This window comes from Bufo bufo, chromosome 4 (assembly GCF_905171765.1).
Source record: "Bufo bufo chromosome 4, aBufBuf1.1, whole genome shotgun sequence".
Classification (NCBI taxonomy): Eukaryota; Metazoa; Chordata; class Amphibia; order Anura; family Bufonidae; genus Bufo; species Bufo bufo.
Window position 1 is genome coordinate 612,446,289 of NC_053392.1, and position 24,337 is coordinate 612,470,625.

The 24,337-nt window shown below is 45.1% G+C and overlaps 1 protein-coding gene across 1 annotated transcript; it reads right to left on the reverse strand.

Moving 5' to 3' along the window:
* Window positions 1-292: 292 nt before the first annotated feature.
* On the reverse strand, window positions 293-7,089 carry LOC120999371 (gastrula zinc finger protein XlCGF52.1-like). The gene is made up of 2 exons (XM_040430241.1): window positions 7,059-7,089; window positions 293-1,918 (listed from the first exon to the last, which is right to left on the reverse strand). The coding sequence occupies exons 1-2, from the start codon at window positions 7,087-7,089 to the stop codon at window positions 711-713; spliced, it is 1,239 nt and encodes a 412-aa protein (XP_040286175.1). The 3' UTR covers window positions 293-710.
* Between the last annotated feature and the right edge of the window lie 17,248 nt (window positions 7,090-24,337).

Genomic DNA, 24,337 nt, shown 5'->3' on the forward strand with positions numbered 1-24,337 from the left:
TACTTGCTACTTAATCCCAATAAAATGCATTTAAGTTTGAGGGTGTAAAATGAAAAATGTGGAAAAGTTCAAGTATGAATACTTTTTTAAGGCACTGTATATATTAAAAAGTTATAGCTGTAACAATATGGAGAAGCAGAGTTTTTTTTTTAAAGGTTTTTATACAAAAAAATTAAATAGTGCTGTTACAAAATATAACTTGTCCTGCAAAAATAAGTCCTCATGTGACTGAGCAGAAATGTATGTTATGGCTCTTGGAAGGAGAAAGGGGGAAAAAAAATATACAAAAATGAAAATTGATCTTATCATTAAGGCGTTAACCATAACCAAATGAACAATACCGGACATAGCTACCGCTTCGTTCATATTGGGGGACCCTGTGGGGTACAAGGTTCCTGTTCTCATGATTAGTGGGGGCCCCAGCAGTAGGACAACCACTGATCTAACAGTTACTCCCTAACCTCTGGATGTGTTCCTACTATGATGAAAACAAAATGTCTACTATTACATGAGTGTGGCTGATCAACTGACTGAATAAAGGTCTTTTTAGAAGTGGACGTGTGACTTGTATTTTTTTGTTATACTGCACAGTTTTTAGCATGGTGTATGAAGTTAATTTAATATAATGTTATGTATACATCTGAAGGCATTGTTAGACAGCAGGTCCTACACCTGCCACATTTCTTACAATCTGATAATTACAATGTTTTCTACTCTGTGTGAGTTTTCTGATGTCTAACAAGACTCGATTTTTTACTAAAACATTTTTCACATTCTGAGCATGAAAACGTCTCTCCTGTGTGAGTTCTGCAGTGATGAAGAAAACCTCTTTTATGGGCAAAACGGGCTCCACATTCTGAGCATGAAAACGGCTTCTCTCCTGTGTGAGTTTTCTGATGTCTATTCAGATTTGATTTTTGACTAAAACACTTTCCACATTCTGAACACAAAAATGTCTTCTCTCTTGTGTGAGTTTTCTGATGCCTATCAAGATGCGGTTTTTGACTAAAAGTTTTTAAACATTCTGAGCATGAATATGGCTTCTCTTTTTTATGAATTTTCTGATGTCTATCAAGATGCGGTTTTTGACTAAAAGTTTTTAAACATTCTGAGCATGAATATGGCTTCTCTTTTTTGTGATTTCTCTGATGAATAAGAAGAGCAGATCGATAGGTATAACATTTTCCACATTCTGAACATGAAAACGGCTTCTCCCCTGTGTGAGTTCTTATATGTTGCACAAGATATGCTTTCCGAGTAAAACATTTCCCACATTCAGGACATAAAAATGGTTTCTCTCCTGTGTGAGTTCTCTGATGTCGATTGAGATCCACTTTTTGATTAAAACATTTTCCACATTCTGAACATACAAATGGTTGCTCCCTTTTGTGAATTCTCAGATGATTAAAAAAAGCTAAGTTATGGGCAAAACATTTCCCACATTCTGTACATGAATATGGCTTCACACCTGTGTGAGTTCTTAAATGTCCCACAAGAGATGGTTTAAGAATAAAACTTTTTCCACATTCTGAGCATGAATACGGTTTCTCTCCTGTGTGAATTCTCTGATGTATAACTAGAAGGAATTTCTTCGTAAAAGATTTTCCACATTCAGTGCATGAAAATGACCCTTTATCTCTGTGATTTGTCTCCTGCAAAGAAATGTTAGATTTATTTTTAAAACGTTTCTCACGTGGAAATATTTTCCCACGTTTCTGTTTAGTTCTTGTTTTGCCAATCAATGATTGATTAGATGAGGGTTTCTTATAACCAGCCGTATCGGTGGATAGATCTCCGCTGTGAATGACTGAGGATACGTTAGGAGTTACTGAATCATCTTGTGTGGTGTTGTTATCTTCTGCTTCATGACCGGAAGGTAAATGGAGATGTTCATGGACATCGCTTATCCCGTCTTCACCTGAAAATGAAATAACTTTTTCTCTTTTTTACCAAAGCAGAAATATTTTTTCTATTAACCAATTATGCTTTATTGAGACAATAACAAGTCAGAAAACAAAATAAATAGGATATATAAGAAAACAGGATTATGTAAGATTTCAGCAAGTAAATAACATGCACTTACAAAAAATGGGAAGACAAAAAAAACACAGTGGTAAAAAAATGTTCAAGGCCTATTTTGCACATAAATATTGAAAGTTTTCACCCATTCACACCACACTTCCAACTTTTCTAAAATAACAATTTTTCAGATCTCACAGAGTGGCCGGACCAGGGTGGTGATCATACTCACCTTGTCCCCACCACTGGGATCTGGTTCTTTCGTAACCAGTTATCCATTGTAGTTTTGCATAGGAACCACCTATTACTAAAGTGGGGTTTGTTGATTCCACCTACTTGTGTTTGTGCTCCCTGCTGCCAATTTTGATTAACCTACAATGAGGACACCTTTAGATTTTGCCTTCCCCTTTAAGGCTCTGTTCACACCAGTTGTCACCCACTGACTCTCATTGTTTAAAATTTTTTTGAAGTATACCACATGTTTATTTTCAGGAAAAAAGAAGCTTAGTCAGATTCTCACACTTTCACGGAGATTTATCAAAAAGGAAAAGGATCAGATTGCTTGCCCATGACAACCAATCAGATCCAACTATACATTTTCAAAGGCCCTTAGAAAATTAAAGCAGTGACCCTGATTGGTTCCCATGGACAACAACTCTATTTTTCTTGTTTATTAGTTTTGATACACGTCTCTTTTTGTTTCAATCACTTCTGTGCCCCATTTATACTTTACAGATTATAACCACTACCAGCTCTCCCCTACCATTCCCCCGCTGTTTATTTTCTGCTTTCCTTTTTTTGCCTCTGCATCCCTCTTTAAGGGCTCATGCAAACGAACATATTTTATTTCTGTTCCGTTCTGGGGGTTTTTGCGACCGTATGCTGAACTACGCAAAAAAAAAAACGGAAGTTACTCCATATGGCTTCTGTTTCCGTATTTCCGTTCCGTTCAAAGATAGAACATGTCCTATTATTGTCCGCATAACGGACAAGGATACTACTGTTCTATCAGGGGCCTGCTGTTTCGTTCTCCAAAAACGGAATGCACATGGACGTCATTCGTATTTTTTGCGGATCCGTTTTTTGCGGACCTCAAAATACTGAAAATGCCATACGGTCGTGTGCAAGAGGCCTAAAGGACATTCCAAGATGTTTATAGTGATGACTTATCCTCTAGATCTGATCAGTGGTGGTCCAACACCCGGGACCCCCGCCGATTAGCTGTTTGAGAAGGCGCTGATGCTCACAGGAGCTCTGCAGCCTTCTCTCCGTTTACCAGCCACAGCGCCGTACATTGTATAGCGGCTGTGCTTGGTATCGCGCATTCACTTCTATGGGGCTGAGCTGCGCCTAGGCCATGTGACCGATGAACGTGATGTTTAACCCCTTCCCAACTGCACAATGTAAATATATTGGGGCGGTCGGGCATTTCAAAATGGCGTCCTCTACCCAGGGGAGTGGGTGCCATAACCACCAGTTGCCTGCTGTTTTTAACAGCAGACACTAGGGACTAATGTATGTGTGGAAATGGCCAATTCAGCATTTTTTGGTCGCTTCACCTCCCACAAAACAAAAATCTAATAAAAAGTGATCAAAAAGTCATACACACCCCAGAATATCAATGAAAACTAGAGATCATCCCACAAAAAATGAGCCCTCACACAGATCTGTATAAATAAAAAAGTTATGTATGGGGATCAGAATAAGGCAATGCAAAGAAAAACATTTTTCCAACGTTTAAAAAAAAAAAAAGGAGTTCAGTATTGAAACGCAAGAAAAACTATACATGTGGGATATTGTTGTAGTCGTTGTGACCAGGAGAATAAAACTAACAGGTCAAATTTACCACAAAGGAAATGGTGTATAAACCCCCCCCCCACAAAACTGTGGCGGAATGGTGTTTTTTTTATAATTCCACCCCAATTGGAATGTTTTTCCTGCTTCCCACCACAATGTACAGTACAGACCAAAAGTTTGGACACACCTTCTCATTCAAAGAGTTTCCTTTATTTTCATGACTATGAAAATTGTAGATTCACACTGAAGGCATCAAAACTATGAATTAACACATGTGGAATCATATACATAACAAACAAGTGTGAAACAACTGAAAATATGTCATATTCTAGGTTCTTCAAAGTAGCCACCTTTTGCTTTGATTACTGCTTTGCACACTCTTGGCATTCTCTTGATGAGCTTCAAGAGGTAGTTCCCTGAAATGGTTTTCACTTCACAGGTGTGCCCTGTCAGGTTTAATAAGTGGGATTTCTTGCCTTATAAATGGGGTTGGGACCATCAGTGGCGTTGAGGAGAAGTCAGGTGGATACACAACTGATAGTCCTACTGAATAGACTGTTAGAATTGGTATTATGGCAAGAAAAAAGCAGCTACGTAAAGAAAAACGAGTGGCCATCATTACTTTAAGAAATGAACGTCAGTCAGTCATCCGAAAAATTTGGAAAACGTTGAAAGTAAGGGCTATTTGACCATGAAGGAGAGTGATGGGGTGCTGCGCCAGATGACCTGGCCTCCACAGTTACCGGACCTGAACCCAATCGAGATGGTTTGGGGTGAGCTGGACCGCAGAGTGAAGGCAAAAGGGCCAACAAGTGCTAAGCATCTCTGGGAACTCCTTCAAGACTGTTGGAAGACCATTTCAGATGACTACCTCTTGAAGCTCATCAAGTGAATGCCAAGAGTGTGCAAAGAGGTAATCAAAGCAAAAGGTGGCTACTTTGAAGAACCTAGAATATGACATATTTTCAGTTGTTTCACACTTGTTTGTTATGTATATAATTCCACATGTGTTAATTCATAGTTTTGATGCCTTCATAGTCATGAAAATAAAGAAAACTCTTTGAATGAGAAGGTGTGTCCAAACTTTTGGTCTGTACTGTATGCAACTGAAATGGTGCAATTGGAAAGTATAACTTGTCCCGTAAAAAACAAGCCCTCATACGGCTATGTGAAGGAAAAAAATGGGGGGGCTGGGAGTAAAAAATTAAAACGGAAAAACTGAAAATCACCCGGTTTTGAAAGGATTAAAGGAGACCCGTCACCGTGAAAAACATTGCAATCTGCGGGCAGCATGTTACAGAGCAAAAAGAGCCGATCAGATATATAGTTGTATGCCAAGTGGGTGGTCCTTTCTGTGATTGACATATAATTATAAAAATATGATTTAAACAATTGGACAAATTCCCTTTAAATCTATGACCATTGACAGCAAACATCACATTAACTACAACTCCCCCCATCTTGTGGTTATGGATCTAATCACGTGCTCAGCATGCAGCCTGCAAAACATACATATAACACATCTCTCCGATGTCTCGATGTCTACGTAAATTCATAATGGAGATGTTCTTCCTTTTCTATTTAGGGGATTGAAAGAATGAGCTCCTCAACATGTGAAGGGGTCTACAGCCGAAAAGTACGTAATCGTTAAAGGGAGTCCGTCACCAAGTTTTCATGTTTTGGACTGCTTATATAGTGTTCTTGGACACACACGTGATTATAACAGTGCCTGTGTTGTTCTTGTCCCATCTAGTAAGGCTAAAAAAAATGAGTTTATAAAGTAATACAAATGAGGGCACGCAAGTGCCCAGGGGCGATGTTCGGGCTTTAACTGCCCAGGGGCGACATTCTGCTGCCCAGGCCCCTCGATGATCTGCACTCCTAACCCCTCCCCATAGTATCTTCTGCACCGCACTGTAATGATCTGGCATCATCCTCTTCAGTTCTCGCCTGCACACTTCACCGCCGGGCTCAGGCATGCGCAGTGCTCTGGCCACTTTGGGCAGAGGCTTAGACATGTGCAGTGCGCATGCTCCAGTTAGAGTCGCGGCTCACCAGCAGAGAACAGAGGGGCCTGGGCACTTGCAGCCAGAACATCGCCCCTGGGCACTTGCAGCCAGAACGTCGCCCCTGGGCACTTGCAGCCAGAACGTCGCCCCTGGGCACTTGCAGCCAGAACTTCGCCCCTGGGCACTTGCAGCCAGAACTTCGCACCTGGGCACTTGCAGCCAGAACGTCGCCCCTGGGCACTTGCAGCCAGAACGTCGCCCCTGGGCACTTGCAGCCAGAACGTCGCCCCTGGGCACTTGCAGCCAGAACGTCGCCCCTGGGCACTTGCAGCCAGAACGTCGCCCCTGGGCACTTGCAGCACTTGCAGCTTTATAAACAGTCCAAAACATGAAAACTTAGTAACAGACTCTCCTTAAGGCCCCATTCACACGTCCGCAATTTCGTTCCGCATTTTGCGCAACGGAATTGCGGACCCATTCACGATGTGCGGCCCGGCTCCGGAAATGCGGACCCGCACTTCCGGGTCCGCATTTCCGTTCCCGAAAAAAATAGAACATGTCCTATTGTCCGCAATTGCATACAAAATACATACAAGGCTGTCCATAACCTGTCCCCTCCCTACATCTCAGACAAGCCTACAACCAGTGACCCTGCTGCCTCTATACCGCCATGACCAGCTTCACCCGCACCTACTGTGTCCTTCTCCCATACCATGTAGATTGTAAGCCCTCACGGGCAGGGCCCTGTCTCCTTCTGTACCAGTCTGTAACTCGTCTTGTTTATGATTAGTGCAATTACCTGTATTATGTATGTATACCTCTTCTCATATGTACAGCGCTATGGAATGAATAGCGCTTTAATAATAAATAATAATAATAATATTCTATTAGTGCCGGCGATGTGCGGTCCGCAAAATGCGGAACGCACATTGCCAGTGTCCATGTTTTGTGGATCCGTTACGGAGATGCGAATGGGGCCTAAGAGATGCAAGCCTCTTAATAAATGCCCACATCTACTGTTGTCCATGCTCCAGAACTGAAATCTATTCTAGACAGGAGCTGTAGTATATTTCTGGTGTAATTCGTGCCAGTTTTCTGGTGCAAATGTTGTTAAATCAGTCGGGTGGTGGAGGTCACACCCACAGTCTACTTCCTCCAGCCCATAAAAAGTGGCAAGAGCATCTGAAAAAGCTAAAAAGTAACACATTTTGTCAAAATTTGGTCTCCTCTTACCTGGTGACGCGAGGGACTGGTGATTCTCCATCATGACGTCCTTGTACAGATCCTTATGTTCTTCTAAATACTCCCACTCCTCCATGGAGAAATAGACAGCGACATCCTGACACCTTATAGGAACCTGACAACACAAGGACACAGTCATTACCAGTCCCCTCCCTTGGCGTTATTGTATAATGTCCCAGCATTCCCAGCAGCGCTCACCTCTCCGCTCAGCAGCTCGGTGATCCTGGTGGTAAGTTCTAGGATCTTCTGCTCATGTATCAGGGAATGAGGTGGAGGCTCGGTGATGGGGCTCTGGGTCCTGCTCCATCCTCCTGACACACGGGGTGTCACACACTCACCAGACGACTTCTTCACTACTGTGTAATCCTGTGTATGGGGAGACGCCGATCACTACAGAGATTCTAAGAGTCCTTCACCTTTCCAGATATTTCCCGGTTTTATTACTAGAGATAAGAGTGATGTCATGTGAAACTCTCACCTCTCCAGTTATCAAGGAGATGATCTCCAGGGTGAGGTCTAATATCCTTGCAGCCATGTGGTCTCTGTCCTTGTAGAGATCCTTGCGTCCTTCTAAATACTCCAACTCCTCTATGGAGAAATAGACAGTAACATCCTGACACCTTATAGGAACCTGACAACACAAGGACACAGTCATTACCAGACCCCTCCCTTGGCGTTATTGTATAATGTCCCAGCATTCCCAGCAGCGCTCACCTCTCCGCTCAGCAGCTCAGTGATCCTGGTGGTAAGTTCTAGGATCTTCTGCTCATGTATCAGGGAATGAGGTGGAGGCTCGGTGATGGGGATCTGGGTCCTGCTCCGTCCTCCTGACACACGGGGTGTCACACACTCACCAGACGACTTCTTCACTACTGTGTAATCCTGTGTATGGGGAGACGCCGATCACTACAGAGATTCTAAGAATCCTTCACCTTTCCAGTAATTTCCCTGGTTTATTACTAGAGATAAGAGTGATGCCATGTGAGACTCTCACCTCTCCAGTTATCAAGTAGATGATCTCCAGGGTGAGGTCTAGTATCCTTGCAGCCATGTGGTTTCTGTCCTTCTCCATCCTTGGTGGGTCATTTATGGAAAGAACCATCAGTTTTGAAAGGATGAACCTAAGAAGCCTGAAGGTAACACAGAGGACTGAGAGAAAAATCATATTTAGAAGAAAATTCCACCCAAATAAAGTGGCAGAGGAAGCGGGAATTATAAAGGAACAGAGTACAATGGAGATGACTTATCTACTGAGATGTCTTATATACCAAGCACGACCACCACTGATGGATTGCAGGTTCATCATAACAAGTGCCTTGTATTAACTTTCTCTTCATGATGAATAGGGTTGCCACCTTTTCTTAAAGCCTGAACAGAAGGGAGGGTGGGCGTGTCTGAAGTCAGCGCCGCTCTGGGCTAGCATTGCATCACTCCCGGCTGATCGCTGTGCCCGGGTCTGAGAAAGGCTTGTACCCGAACACAGGATTACAAACCCGGACTGTCCGGGTCATTCCTGTACGGGTGGCAACCCTAATGATGAATGGCATTTGCTTAAGTGACACAACCCTTTTAACTCTGCAGTCTACGAGATCTCAAAACCTCGCTCCCTCCTACATACAGTCCCATGTAAAACATTTTTGTCCATCCCTGCAGCCCCTTTACTGTACAGTCGTGGCCAAAAGTTTTGAGAATTACATAAATATTGGAAATTGGAAAAGTTGCTGTTTAAGTTTTTATAATAGCAATTTGCATATACTCCAGAATGTTATGAAGAGTGATCAGATGAATTGCATAGTCCTTTTTTGCCATGAAAATTTACTTAATCCCAAAAAAAACTTTCCACTGCATTTCATTGCTGTCATTAAAGGACCTGCTGAGATCATTTCAATAATCGTCTTGTTAACTCAGGTGAGAACTTTTGACGAGCACAAGGCTGGAGATCATTATGTCAGACTGATTGGGTTAAAATGGCAGACTTGACATGTTAAAAGGAGGGTGATTCTTGAAATCATTGTTCTTCCATTGTTAACCATGGTGACCTGCAAAGAAACGCGTGCAGCCATCACAGGCAAGGATATTGTGGCTACTAAGATTGCACCTCAATAAACAATTTATAGGATCATCAAGAACTTCAAGGAAAGAGGTTCAATTCTTGTTAAGAAGGCTTCAGGGAGTCCAAGAAAGCCCAGCAAGCGCCAGGATCGTCTCCTAAAGAGGATTCAGCTGCGGGATCGGAGTGCCACCAGTGCAGAGCTTGCTCAGGAATGGCAGCAGGCAGGTGTGAGCGCATCTGCACGCACAGTGAGGCGAAGACTTTTGGAAGATGGCCTGGTGTCAAGAAGGCCAGCAAAGAAGCCACTTCTCTCCAAAAAAAACATCAGGGACAGATTGATCTTCTGCAGAAAGTATGGTGAATGGACTGCTGAGGACTGGGGCAAAGTCATATTCTCCGATGAAGCCTCTTCCTGATTGTTTGGGGCATCTGGAAAAAGGCTTGTCCGGAGAAGAAAAGGTGAGCACTACCATCAGTCCTGTGTCATGCCAACAGTAAAGCATCCTGAGACCATTCATGTGTGGGGTTGCTTCTCATCCAAGGGAGTGGGCTCACTCACAATTTTGCCCAAAAACACAGCCATGAATAAAGAATGGTACCAAAACACCCTCCAACAGCAACTTCTTCCAACAATCCAACAACAGTTTGGTGAAGAACAATGCATTTTCCAGCACGATGGAGCACCGTGCCATAAGGCAAAAGTGATAACTAAGTGGCTCGGGGACCAAAACGTTGACATTTTGGGTCCATGGCCTGGAAACTCCCCAGATCTTAATCCCATTGAGAACTTGTGGTCAATCCTCAAGAGGCGGGTGGACAAACAAAAACCCACTAATTCTGACAAACTCCAAGAAGTGATTATGAAAGAATGGGTTGCTATCAGTCAGGAATTGGCCCAGAAGTTGATTGAGAGCATGCCCAGTCGAATTGCAGAGGTCCTGAAAAAGAAGGGCCAACACTGCAAATACTGACTCTTTGCATAAATGTCATGTAATTGTCGATAAAAGCCTTTGAAACCTATGAAGTGCGTGTAATTATATTTCACTACATCACAGAAACAACTGGAACAAAGATCTAAAAGCAGTTTAGCAGAAAACTTTGTGAAAACTAATATTTGTGTCATTCTCAAAACTTTTGGCCACGACTGTACAGTCCTATGTGTAAAACCTCTTCTCTCTTCATCTGAATACTCACCTATAGCACAGTCCTGTAATGGTACTGATCACATGACTGCGACATCATCAAAGGTCTTACAGAGACTAACAGTTACATCCCTCCCATGTAACTGATCACATGACTGTGACACAGGGCCGTCTTTAATATTGATTGGACCCTGGGCAAAAATTTACTTGGGCCCCTTGGATCCTGCCTTCCCACACCTTAGGCAATCACGCCCTCCACCACAACACACACACAAAAAATCCACACATCTGGTAGAGTACAGTGAATGACTGTAAATACTTCCAGTTCTGAAGACTCCAGCGGCTCAGGATCAGTGCTCTGGGCAGCTGGGCTCAGGCTGGAAGTGGGCGCCGCTCTGCAGGAAGGAGACCGGGGCTCGGCTCACCCTAGTGTTACAGTGCACCCCACAGTATGCAGTATAGCACCCTATAGTATACAGCACCACACAGTATGCAGTATAGCACCCTATAGTATACAGCACCACACAGTATGCAGTATAGCACCCCACACTATACAGTACCCCACAGTATATAGTAGAGCAGTATAGCAGCCTATAGTATACAGCACCACACAGTATGCAGTATAGCACCCTATAGTATACAGCACACCACAGTATTCAGTATAGCTACCACATCTCAGTTGGAGTTCCTGAGAGGCTGTGAACAGGTGAGCCATTTGCACCAGTTCACATGCGGCGCTGGACGGCGGCCGTCTCTGCTTCTGTGCCGTGCTGGTGGAGTGATGGGACCCGGGGCCCATGCGGCCTCACTGTATAGTGGGGCTGCTGTGTGGCTGCCGGATCCCGTTGCCTGCTGGAGCGGTGTGGAGGCGTGGTGGTCGCCGCACGGCTCTGCGCCATGGTTAGAGTAGGTTCCCACTTAAACTAGAGACACCCTTGTCGCGGTAAGTGGGCCTATGCGCTTTGATCAAACTGTATACTAATTGTCTCTTTATAGTGCACAGCAAATGATTGATAGCATCGCTGTATAGCCATGTTTTATCATAAGAAATGCTGATTATTAAAAACAGTTGTATATCAGAAGCATAGGTATGAGGATGTGCGATTTAGAGATTCACTCTACATATTCATCAGTATTCAGTATAGCACCCTATAGTATACAGCACCACAGGGGCGTGGCCTGCACGCTGATGGCGCGTCTGCTCCGGACTTGACATTCAACAAGCGGCTCACAGTTACTTCTCCTGACTCATACCGCAGCTAATAGAAGCCTTAACAAGTGCTCCAGCTATGGGGAAGGTCAGAAGGCGCCCTGCCCCGGCTAAACTGACCGAATTCTTCGGTAAAGCGACGTGTCGGGTGGTAATAATTCAATTAAGAATTATTAATTATGGTCATAAAAATAATTAACCATAAAAAAATAAAATTTATAAAATTTGTCATAAATTCTTAAAATCATGACCTGGTGAATTGTAGACAACCTAATTGATACAATTCACATCTGAGTCCGACTATTTCCTCAGATAAATAAGCTCTTTTTGACGTGAGATGACGTTAATGATAAAATGTAGTTTGGCATTATATAATCATACGCAGGTATTATAAAAAATATGCAGATTTATTGGTTACAAGGTTATAAACATATATAAGTAAATAAACACAAAGATACATGCAAATGAATATATATAGCGTTAATATAAAGCATTACAAGCTTAACAATACATGTGAGTGGAAATAACTTGTCACATTATAGCCAAGCTATTATTTGATTAGGATATCAAAGTATGAACATAAGTTATATACATTACTTCTGTTCAGAGAAAACCTCATGATATCAGGATGGGCATGTCTAATCCTAGACATCAATATAGAATGCTAAATACATTCTGCCCCCCTAACCAACTACACATCACATGACTTCAAGATGGGCGAATCCATCCAAGGATATAACTTTGGTAAGACTATTTAGACAAATAACAGGGATCTAGGATCTTAAATGGGAAGGACTTGACGTCTTTCCGGTGGGAATCCATCACTTAGCTTGGCGAAGAATGTTCTATCAATATCAATATATATATAAAAGCAATCATTTAATGCTTTGCTAGATTATGAGTCTAGATTCTTCTGCAGGTAGAATGAAGCCTCACAATATCCTAAGACTACATCTCAATATGGAGATGATCAATTATTTAATCATGTATTTATTCGCCAATCTAGATGGTATAATTTCACCCACACTATCAAATTAGTCTTAATAAAATGAAATATCATTTTCTGTGTCTCTTACCAAGTCCTAGCAGGAATCTCACTTCTGCTCCTAGGAAAGCTGGGTGGTCCATCATAGCGCATCTCATTATGGCTTCCATCTTGATAGACCTCAACTTCTCCTCTCCTCCCTCTCTCTTTCTCTTGATCCCCTTTTTTTTTTCTCTTGCTAACCTCCTCTGCTACTCCGCACACGAGTAATTATTCCCCCCCTTATCTAAGAATCATCCCCTTTAGATTATGGATTCCCAATCAGGTAGGGTGGGTGTATTCGCATGCTAATAACATCATGACGTTATCTCAACTCCTAATATGGTATTAGAACAAATAATGAAATAATATAATGTTGCCCATCTGACTCCAGGTGGCACTGCGGTACTGTAGGTGAATATAACAACGTTTAAGCATTAAAATTAAATATCTAATAATACGTTCTCAGGACCTCTTTGATCTTTCCATATAAATCACTGAGGAAGGTCTTTTCCTTACACTTTTAATTACCTATATCCTGGACTTGTTGGAGTTGACTGTCTTCTCTTATCTTTTTGAAATATGGGTTGACTTGATGAAAATTTTATGTAGCGGCTTTGATGCTGGGCATCGGAACTTGTAGATTTCACTTATGTACTCCCATGAATAACTATTGTTTTGAAATCCAATTAACTTAAACTTACTTGTTTCTGTAGTTGTTTCTTCTAAATGGTAAATACATGGTATAACATATATATAAATCGATACATTGTTACACATAGATAACACATTATATGAATTATTGATTAACATATGTTGTAAACTAAATATACCATACAGAGATATATATATAATATAATTATGTATATATAAATTGAAGCTCATACAGCAGGTGTGCGATAAAGACATGAATCCTTATCAAGTAACCTTGTTCCCTCCATGTTTTAGGGAGTTGACTTACTCCTTAACAGATGGTCTCATATCTTCAGCACTAACTTTTTAAATACAATGTCCATTTATGTTCCCAATTATTTTTTTTTTTATATAGACTGAACTTGCCATGAACTCATCTTGGCTTCCTCAGCCACATAATATAATTTTGGTTCAGGCTGGTCTTATTCTTAAAGGCAATGAGATGAGCATTCATTTTGATTATAATGTCATTAGATAATATTGTATACGTATGAAAATGCCCAACAGACGCCAGTAGAAACTGGGCAGAGAGGGACACCACCTCCAGCTTGCACGCTGGCCTCTCCAGCGGGAACGCGATTGCCGCCTGCGTTTAACTCTGCTGACAAGCGCGGGCCTGAGCGGGAAGTCCTCGAACCTACTCAGCTAACAGCAGATATCATGCGCTCCATGCTGGAGAATTTACGTTCTTCGATGAAGGAGGACATGCTGGGGCTACTAAAAGATCTTAAAAAAGATATACAGAGCATTGGCGATCGCACGTCTCACCTGAAGGCTAAAATGGCCGAGTTCGCCACTTCCCACAATACTCTGATAGATGCCCATGAGGCTATGGAGGACGATATTGCTAAACTAACAGCTAAACTTCAGGACTTGGAGGACAGACACAGACGGAACAATGTCAGAATCCGTGGGTTCCCAGAGTCTGTAGAAGCAAATGAGCTGGAGCACCTCCTGCAACAACTTATTAAAGCAGCACTGCCTGAGACTGCAGAAAGGGACTTAATAATAGACCGCATCCACAGAGTTCCTAAGCCTAAAGGTCTCGATTCATCTCTACCACGCGATGTTATTGCCAGGATCCACTTCTATACCATCAAAGAAGCGTTCCTGAAAGCCCTAAGACAGAACCCGACCCCAACGGAGGATTTCAAAGGTATAGCGGTCTACATAGACCTTTCTGCAGCTACCCTTGCAAAAAGAAGGGAATTTGCTCCGATTACCGCTGCACTAAGGCAACATCAAATAAAGTATCGCTGGGGTTTCCCAGTAAAACTGCTGGTCACATACAATGGCGGCCTGCAGATCCTCAACTCACCACAAGGGGCGACTCGGCGCTTGATCGACTGGGGCCTCATAAGTGAAGATCCTCACAGGGCAAAGGAACCTGCTTCGCGTCCAGACAAGATTCCTCCAGATTGGGACGTTGCCTGATACGTGAGTTTTCCCTATAAGGTGGTAGTCGATTGACTGACTGCAATCATTAATGTTAGTCCGAAGTAAGGAGAAAAAGTTCTTTGCCCCGATTGGACTTGTTTTTTCTTGGTCCCTTGACCATTACTTCACTGGTCGGGCTCGTTAAGCCTTGATGACCACACTACATTTAACTTTTATTTTTCCTTTTTCATGTGTTTAGTTTTGCTTTTTTGTTGGTACCGATGCATATCATGTATGTAATATGTGCTTTATTTGTACTAGCTCTTGAGGGCTTCCCTATTGAAAGGCGGAGATACGTGTTACAGGGAGCTTATTCGCATAAGAAATGGGGTTGAAAGTATTATCTCTTAATGTGCGCGGCCTGAACTCTCCATTCAGGCGTACACAACTTTGGTCAGAAGCCGCTAAAGCTACAGTAGGTGTTTGTGATATTGTGCTTTTAGCACGACAGCGTCGCGCTGATACTCGGCGACATGGTGCCGAGATCTCGCACTCACTGGAATAGTGACAGCACATCCCAGCAAGCGCGTCATAGAAGCGACGGGAGATCCGACTTGGATTCCCGCCAATTCTACACGTGTGCGGCGTTTGTTATGAATCCTGAGGCGGAAGTCCCCGCCGGATTTTAAATAAAAATCCGGCCTGGGTCCCCCCCTCAGGAGCATACCGGGCCCTTAGGTCTGTTATGGGTTGTAAGGAGAGCCCCCCCTACGCCGAAAAAAACGGCGTAGGGGGTCCCCCTACAATCCATACCAGACCCGTATCCAAAGCACGCTACCCGGCCAGCCAGGAAGGGAGTGGGGACGAGCGAGCGCCCCCCCCCCCCCCCCCCCCGAGCCGTACCAGGCTGCATGCCCTCAACATGGGGGGTTGGGTGCTCTGGGGCAGGGGGCGCACTGCGGCCCCCCCACCTCAGAGCACCCTGTCCCCATGTTGATGAGGACAGGGCCCCTTCCCGACAACCCTGGCCGTTGGTTGTCGGGGTATGCGGGCGGGAGGCTTATCGGAATCTGGGAGCCCCCTTTAATAAGGGGGCCCCCAGATACCGGCCCCCCACCCTAAGTGAATGAGTATGGGGTACATCGTACCCCTACCCATTCACCTGCAAGAAAAGTGGTAAAAACACAAATAAACCACACAGTGTATTAAAATATTTTATTTTTCTGCTCCGGAGGCCGCCCCCTGTCTTCTTTATTAGCTCTTTTACCAGGGGGGGCTCTTCTTCTTCCGCTATCCCGACGGGTCTTCTCCGCTATCCGGGGGGTCTTCTCAACTCTCCGGGGTTCTCCTTCTGTCTTCTCCGCTATCCGGGGGGTCTTCTCAACTCTCCGGGGTTCTCCTTCTGTCTTCTCCGCTATCCGGGGGGGTCTTCTCAACTCTCCGGGGTTCTCCTTCTGTCTTCGCCGCTCTCCGTTGTTGACTCGGCGCACCCCGGTTCTTCGTCTCGCGAGACGAAGAACCGGGGTGCGCCGAGTCTCGCGAGACGAAGAACCGGGGTGCGCCGAGTCAACAACGGAGAGCGGCGAAGACAGAAGGAGAACCCCGGAGAGTTGAGAAGACCCCCCGGATAGCGGAGAAGACAGAAGGAGAACCCCGGAGAGTTGAGAAGACCCCCCCGGATAGCGGAGAAGACCCGTCGGGATAGCGGAAGAAGAAGAGCCCCCCCTGGTAAAAGAGCTAATAAAGAAGACAGGGGGCGGCCTCCGGAGCAGAAAAATAAAATATTTTAATACACTGTGTGGTTTATTTGTGTTTTTACCACTTTTCTTGCAGGTGAATGGGTAGGGGTACGATGTACCCCATACTCATTCACTTAGGGTGGGGGGCCGGTATCTCGGGGCCCCCTTATTAAAGGGGGCTCCCAGATTCCGATAAGCCTCCCGCCCGCATACCCCGACAACCAACGGCCAGGGTTGTCGGGAAGGGGCCCTGTCCTCATCAACATGGGGACAGGGTGCTCTGAGGTGGGGGGGCCGCAGTGCGCCCCCTGCCCCAGAGCACCCAACCCCCCCATGTTGAGGGCATGCAGCCTGGTACGGCTCAGGAGGGGGGGGGGGGCGCTCGCTCGTCCCCACTCCCTTCCTGGCTGGCCGGGTAGCGTGCTTTGGATACGGGTCTGGTATGGATTGTAGGGGGACCCCCTACGCTGTTTTTTTCGGCGTAGGGGGGGCTCTCCTTACAACCCATAACAGACCTAAGGGCCCGGTATGCTCCTGAGGGGGGGACCCAGGCCGGATTTTTATTTAAAATCCGGCGGGGACTTCCCCCTCAGGATTCATAACAAACGCCGCACACGTGTAGAATTGGCGGGAATCCAAGTCGGATCTCCCGTCGCTTCTATGACGGCTCTGTCTCCATCGCGGCAAGCCAGCTCGGCGCTGGCTCCCGCGATGGGGCTCGTAGGTGCTCAATCTCGCCGAGAAAGAGAGCGAGATTGACACAAAATCGAGTTCACCTACTGTAACTGTGATGTGCTCTTAATACAAGAAACACACCTGCTAGAAAAAGACGCATTCAGATGCAAACACAAGAATTTCCCTGTGTTATTCCATTCACACACGAGGAAAAAGAGGAAAGCAGGGGTATTAGTTGGTGTAAAGTCTACGATTACCTTTTCCCTTAAAAAATGCATAACTGATTCAGCGGGGAGATACATTATTTTATTGTGATAGTAAGCCATTTACTTTGGTATCTGCGTATGCCCCAATGTCGGGCAGGTGGCCTTCTGCAGGAGGCTGTTCAACAAGGTGGAGAAATTAGCGGTGGGTGAGGTAGTAATGGGTGGAGACTTCAACATCCCGATTAATTCAGCACTGGATTATAAGTCCGCACAAGGGTGTCACCGAGCAGAGTCCGCCTTTCATGACATTTGGCGTTATCAGCATAGCAATGAGCGTGACTATACGTACATATCCACGGCACATTTATCACAGTCTCGTATCGATTATATCCTTGTTTCCAAAAGCCTCCTGCATAGGGTCGCAAGATCAGACATTGGGGGAGCGTCATGGTCGGATCACGCCCCAGTGAGTATTGTTATTGATGATGCCTCGACCGCAATGGAGAATGAACACCTACCTACTCAAATGTCCAGACAGCGTTAAAGGGATCACAGACACTATGCAGGAGTTTATGAAATTGAATGATCTCCCTGACATCAGTGTAAATACTCTTTGGCTTACGCACAAGGCATTCATGAGGGGGGTTCTGCTACAGTTGGCGGCGAGAATGAATAAAAATAGAAATAAGGCTATACAAGACGCCCTAACCCGTCTGCAAACTGCAGAACTGAGCCACAAAATAAATAATAATCATACAACGTTAGCCTCCCTCCAAGAATGCAGAACTGCACTCAGAACTCTTCTCTTATAGCGCCAAGAACTGGGTATGAAGCGGTTGCAGACAAACTTTTACCACGCAGGAGATAGAGCAGGTGCATTATTGGCGCGCAGACTAAAAAGTAGAAAGGCCGCTGCTAGAATAACCAGCTTAACCACCTCAGCTCCCCTAGCTTAAACACCCTTAATGACCAGACCACTTTTTACACTTCTGCACTACACTACTTTCACGGTTTATTGCTCGGTCATGCAACTTACCACCCAAATGAATTTTACCTCCTTTTCTTCTCACTAATAGAGCTTTCATTTGGTGGTATTTCATTGCTGCTGACATTTTTACTTTTTTTGTTATTAATCGAAATTTACCAAAATTTTTGCAAAAAAATGACATTTTTCACTTTCAGTTGTAAATTTTTTTTTTTAAAAACTACATTTATATCTAAATTTTTCTCTAAATTTATTGTTCTACATGTCTTTGATAAAAAAAAAAAGGTGTGGGTAAAAAAAAAATATGGTTTGGGTAAAAGTTATAGCGTTTACAAACTATGGTACAAAAATGTGAATTTTTGCTTTTTGAAGCAGCTCTGACTTTCTGAGCACCGGTCATGTTTCCTGAGGTTCTACAATGACCAGACAGTAAAAACACCCCACAAATGACCCCATTTCGAAAAGTAGACACCCTAAGGTATTCGCTGATGGGCATAGTGAGTTCATAGAAGTTTTTATTTTTTGTCACAAGTTAGTGATATATGAGACTTTGTAATAAAAAATAAAAAAATCATCATTTTCCGCTAACTTGTGACAAAAAATGAAAAATTCTAGGAACTCGCCATGCCCCTCACAGAATACCTTGGGGTGTCTTCTTTCCAAAATGGGGTCACTTGTGGGGTAGTTATGCTGCCCTGGCATTTTAGGGGACCTAATGCGTGCGAAGTAGTTTGAAATAAAAATGTGTAAAAAATGCCCTGTGAAATCCTAAAGGTGCTCTTTGGAATGTGGGCCCCTTTGCCCACCTAGGCTGAAAAAAAGTGTCACACATGTGGTATCGCCGTACTCAAGAGAAGTTGGGCAATGTGTTTTGGGGTGTCTTTTTACATATACCCATGCTGGGTGAGAGAAATATCTCGGCAAAAGACAACTTTTCCTATTTTTTTATACAAAGTTGGCATTTGACCGAGATATTTCTCTCACCCAGCATGGGTATATGTAAAATGACACCCCAAAACACATTGCCCAACTTCTCTTGAGTACGACGATACCACATGTGTGACACTTTTTTGCAGCCTAGATGCGCAAAGGGGCCCAAATTCCTTTTAGGAGGGCATTTTTAGACATTTGGATCCCAGACTTCTTCTCACGCTTTAGGGCCCCTAAAATGCCAGGGCAGTATAAATACCCCACATGTGACCCCATTTTGAAAAGAAGACACCCCAAGGTATTCAATGAGCGGCATGGCGAGTTCATAGAAGATTTTTTTTTTTGGCACAAGTTAGCGGAAATTGTTTTTTTGTTTTTTTCTCACAAAGTCTCCCTTTCCACTAACTTGGGACAAAAAGTTAAATCTTTCATGGACTCAATATGCCCCTCAGCGAATACCTTGAGGTGTCTTATTTCCGAAATGGGGTCACATGTGGGGTATTTATACTGTCCTGGCATTTTAGGGGCCCTAAAGCGTGAGAAGAAGTCTGGAATATAAATATCTAAAAAAATTTACGCATTTGGATTCTGTGAGGGGTATGGTGAGTTCATGTGAGATTTAATTTTTTGACACAAGTTAGTGGAATATGAGACTTTGTAAGAAAAAACAAAAAAACTAAAAGAATAAAAAATCTATTTCCACTAACTTGTGCCAAAAAAATGTCTGAATGGAGCCTTACAGGGGGGTGATCAATGACAGGGGGGTGATCAGGGAGTCTATATGGGGTGATCACCAGCCTTTCATTGATCACCCCCCTATAAGGCTCCATTCAGACGTCCGTATGTGTTTTGCGGATCCGCGGTGTCCGTGTTTTGTGGATCCACGGATCCGCAAAACACATACGGACGTCTGAATGGAGCCTTACAGGGGGGTGATCAATGACAGGGGGCTGATCACCCCATATAGACTTCCTGATCACCCCCCCGGTCAGGCTCCATTCAGAGGTCCGTATGTGTTTTGCGGATCCACAGATTCATGGATCGGATCCGCAAAACACATACGAACGTCTGAATGGAGACTTACAGGGGGGTGATCAATCACAGGGGGGTGATCAATGACAGGGAGGTGATCAGGGAGTCTATATGGGGTGATCACCCCCCTGTCATTGATCACCCCCCTGTAAGGCTCCATTCAGACGTCCGTATGTGTTTTGCGGATCCGATCCATGGATCCGTGGATCCGTAAAACACATACGGACGTCTGAATGGAGCCTTACAGGGGGGTGATCAATGACAGGGGGGTGATCAATGACAGGGGGGTGATCAATGACAGGGAGGTGATCAGGGAGTCTATATGGGGTGATCACCCCCCTGTCATTGATCACCCCCCTGTAAGGCTCCATTCAGACGTCCGTATGTGTTTTGCGGATCCGATCCATGGATCCGTGGATCCGTAAAACACATACGGACGTCTGAATGGAGCCTTACAGGGGGGTGATCAATGACAGGGGGGTGATCAATGACAGGGAGGTGATCAATGACAGGGAGGTGATCAGGGAGTCTATATGGGGTGATCACCCCCCTGTCATTGATCACCCTCCTGTAAGGCTCCATTCAGATGTCCGTACGTGTTTTGCGGATCCGATCCATGTATCCGTGGATCCTTAAAACACATACGGACATCTGAATGGAGCCTTACAGGGGGGTGATCAATGACAGGGGGGTGATCAATGACAGCAGGGTGATCAGGGAGTCTATATGGGGTGATCACCCCCCTGTAAGGCTCCATTCAGACGTCCGTATGTGTTTTGCGGATCCGATCCATGGATCCGTGGATCCGTAAAACACATACGGACATCTGAATGGAGCCTTACAGGGGGGTGATCAATGACAAGGGGGTGATCAGGGAGTCTATATGGGGTGATCACCCCCCTGTCATTGATCACCCCCCTGTAAGGCTCCATTCAGACGTCCGTATGTGTTTTGCGGATCCGATCCATGGATCCGTGGATCCGTAAAACACATACGGACGTCTGAATGGAGCCTTACAGGTGGGTGATCAATGACAGGGGGGTGATCAATGACAGGGAGGTGATCAGGGAGTCTATATGGGGGGGATCACCCCCCTGTCATTGATCACCCCCCTGTAAGGCTCCATTCAGACGTCCGTACGTGTTTTGCGGATCCGATCCATGTATCCATGGATCCGTAAAACACATGCGGACGTCTGAATGGAGCCTTACAGGGGGGTGATCAATGACAGGGGGGTGATCAGGGAGTCTATATGGGGTGATCAGGGGTTAATAAGGGGTTAATAAGTGACAGGGGGGGGTGTAGTGTAGTGGTGCTTGGTGCTACTTATTACAGAGCTGCCTGTGTCCTCTGGTGGTCGATCCATGCAAAAGGGACCACCAGAGGACCAGGTAGCAGGTATATTAGATGCTGTTATCAAAACAGCGTCTAATATACCTGTTAGGGGTTAAAAAAAATTGCATCTACAGCCTGCCAGCGAACGATCGCCGCTGGCAGGCTGTAGATCCACTCGCTTACCTGCAGTTCCTGTGAACGCGCGCGCCTGTGTGCGCGCGTTCACAGGAAATCTCGCGTCTCGTAAGATTTCGCGTATATGCGTCTACGAGGAATGAATCGACCGCCGCCAGGACGCATCCCTGCGTTAGGCGGTCGGTAAGCAGTTAAAGCACAATGGCAAAGTGTTCACTCATCCTCAGGAAATAACTGATGCCTTCGCATCATATTATTCCTCCCTATACAACCTACGGTTAGATAATAATACCACCCAGCCATCCGTGGAGGCAATTTCGGCGTATCTAGACTCCCTTAAACTTCCTAAAGTTTCTTCAGATGACTTAAGCGCTCTAAATAGGTCAATCACCTCCGAAGAAATTTTAAAAACCATTAAAGCTACTCCGTCCAACAAGGCCCCTGGACCTGACGGATTCCCAGTGGAATATTATAAAACATTTCACTCAACGCTACTCCCTTATTTAACCAAGCTGTATAACGGTGTCACGGATGGTGTACAGGAAACAAGATGATACAAATACAAACGATGACTCACTGGATCCACAACTAAGGAACAAAAAGGGAGACCCCTGCAATCGACCTGCCGCTCTCCCTTATTGCTCAGCCTATGGGACCACTCCAAAGGTGAATGGGCGCATATCCACGTACCTCGGCTATCTTAACCTGAAGGCCCTACAATAGTGAGGGGACACGACCACCGGCTCCCTACACAGACACGGAGGGAGTCAGGGTCACCTGAATCCAGACAACAGAAAATCATAAATACTTAAACAGAACTTATCTGCAGACCACTGTGGACTGGGAACTGGTAGCTGGGAGCTGGGAGCTGAGGACAGCATGCACACACATTCCAGGAAGTTGTATCAGCCGCACCCTACTACCTTATGGGGAAGAATTTAAAGGGAGGTAATGAGTCTGACTGCATGACAGCTGAGATAGCCTAACGAGGTGAGGAACAGAAACCAAAACAAAGAAACTCAAGGGGGAGGATCTGAACGGCTCCTGTCAGAGCTTCTCAGCTGTCTGGTTGTGACAGTACCCCTCCCTCTAGGAGTGGACTCCGGACACTCAGGGCCCACCTTCTCAGGATGGGACCTATGGAAAGCCCTGATGAGGCGAGAGGCCTTAATGTCCGTCACTGGGACCCACATCCTCTCCTCAGGAGCATAACCCTCCCAATGAACGAGGTACTGGAGGGAACTGCGGACAAGACGAGAATCCACAATCCTAGAGATCTGAAATTCAAGATTTCCATCAACAATAATCGGAGGAGGAGGCAAAGGCGAGGGTACAATAGGTTGAACATAAGGTTTCAATAAGGACTTATGAAAAACATTATGGATCTTCCAAGTCTGAGGAAGATCAAGACGGTAGGCAACAGGATTGATGACAGAGAGGATCTTGTAAGGCCCAATAAACCTAGGACCCAACTTCCAGGAGGGAACCTTCAATTTGATATTCTTGGTAGACAGCCACACCAAATCATCAACATTCAGGTCCGGACCAGGCACACGTCTCTTATCCGCCACACGCTTATATCTCTCACTCATGTTCTTTAGATTATCCTGAATCTTTTGCCAAATAGATGACAAAGACGAGGAGAATCTGTCCTCATCAGGCAAACCAGAAGAGCCCTCTCCAGAGAAAGTCCCAAACTGCGGATGAAACCCATATGCACCAAAAAATGGTGACTTATCAGAGGACTCCTGACGACGGTTATTTAAAGCAAACTCAGCAAGGGACAAAAAAGAACACCAATCCTCCTGATTCTCCGCCACAAAACAGCGCAGATATGTCTCCAGATTCTGATTGACACGCTCTGTCTGGCCATTCGACTGCGGATGGAAAGCAGAAGAGAATGACAAGCGAACCCCCAAGCGAGAACAGAAAGCCTTCCAGAATCTGGAAACAAACTGCGTGCCCCTATCAGAGACTATGTCTGAAGGAATCCCATGCAATTTGACAATGTGGTCAACAAATGCCTGCGCCAGCGTCTTAGCATTGGGCAAACCAGGAAAAGGGATAAAATGCACCATTTTGCTAAAACGGTCCACCACCACCAGAATCACAGACTTCCCCGAGGAACGAGGCAAGTCCGTTATGAAGTCCATGGACAGATGTGTCCAAGGACGGGAAGGAATGGGCAAAGGAAGGAGAGGACCTGATGGCCGTGAATGAGGGACCTTGGCACGAGCGCAAGTCTCGCAAGCTGCCACAAAACCCTCAACCGACTTACGAAGCGCAGGCCACCGGAATCTCCGAGCAATGAGATCCAGTGTGGCTCTTGTCCCCAGGTGCCCAGCAAGGACCGTATCGTGGTGTTCTTTAAAAATCTTGTGTCTCAAAGCGAGAGGCACAAACAACCTCCCAGGAGGACAAAGATCAGGAGCTTCTGACTGGGCTGCCTGCACCTCTGCCTCCAATTCAGGAAAAAGAGCAGAGACCACCACACCTTCAGCTAAAATGGGACCCGGGTCTTCAAAATTCCCACCTCCCGGGAAACAACGTGACAGGGCATCTGCCTTCACATTCTTAACCCCAGGGCGGAACGTAACAACAAAATTAAACCTTGAAAAGAACAAAGACCATCTGGCCTGTCTCGGGTTCAGACGCTTGGCTGACTCCAAGTAGGCCAGATTTTTATGGTCAGTAAACACGGTAATAGGGTGTCTGGCTCCCTCTAGCCAATGGC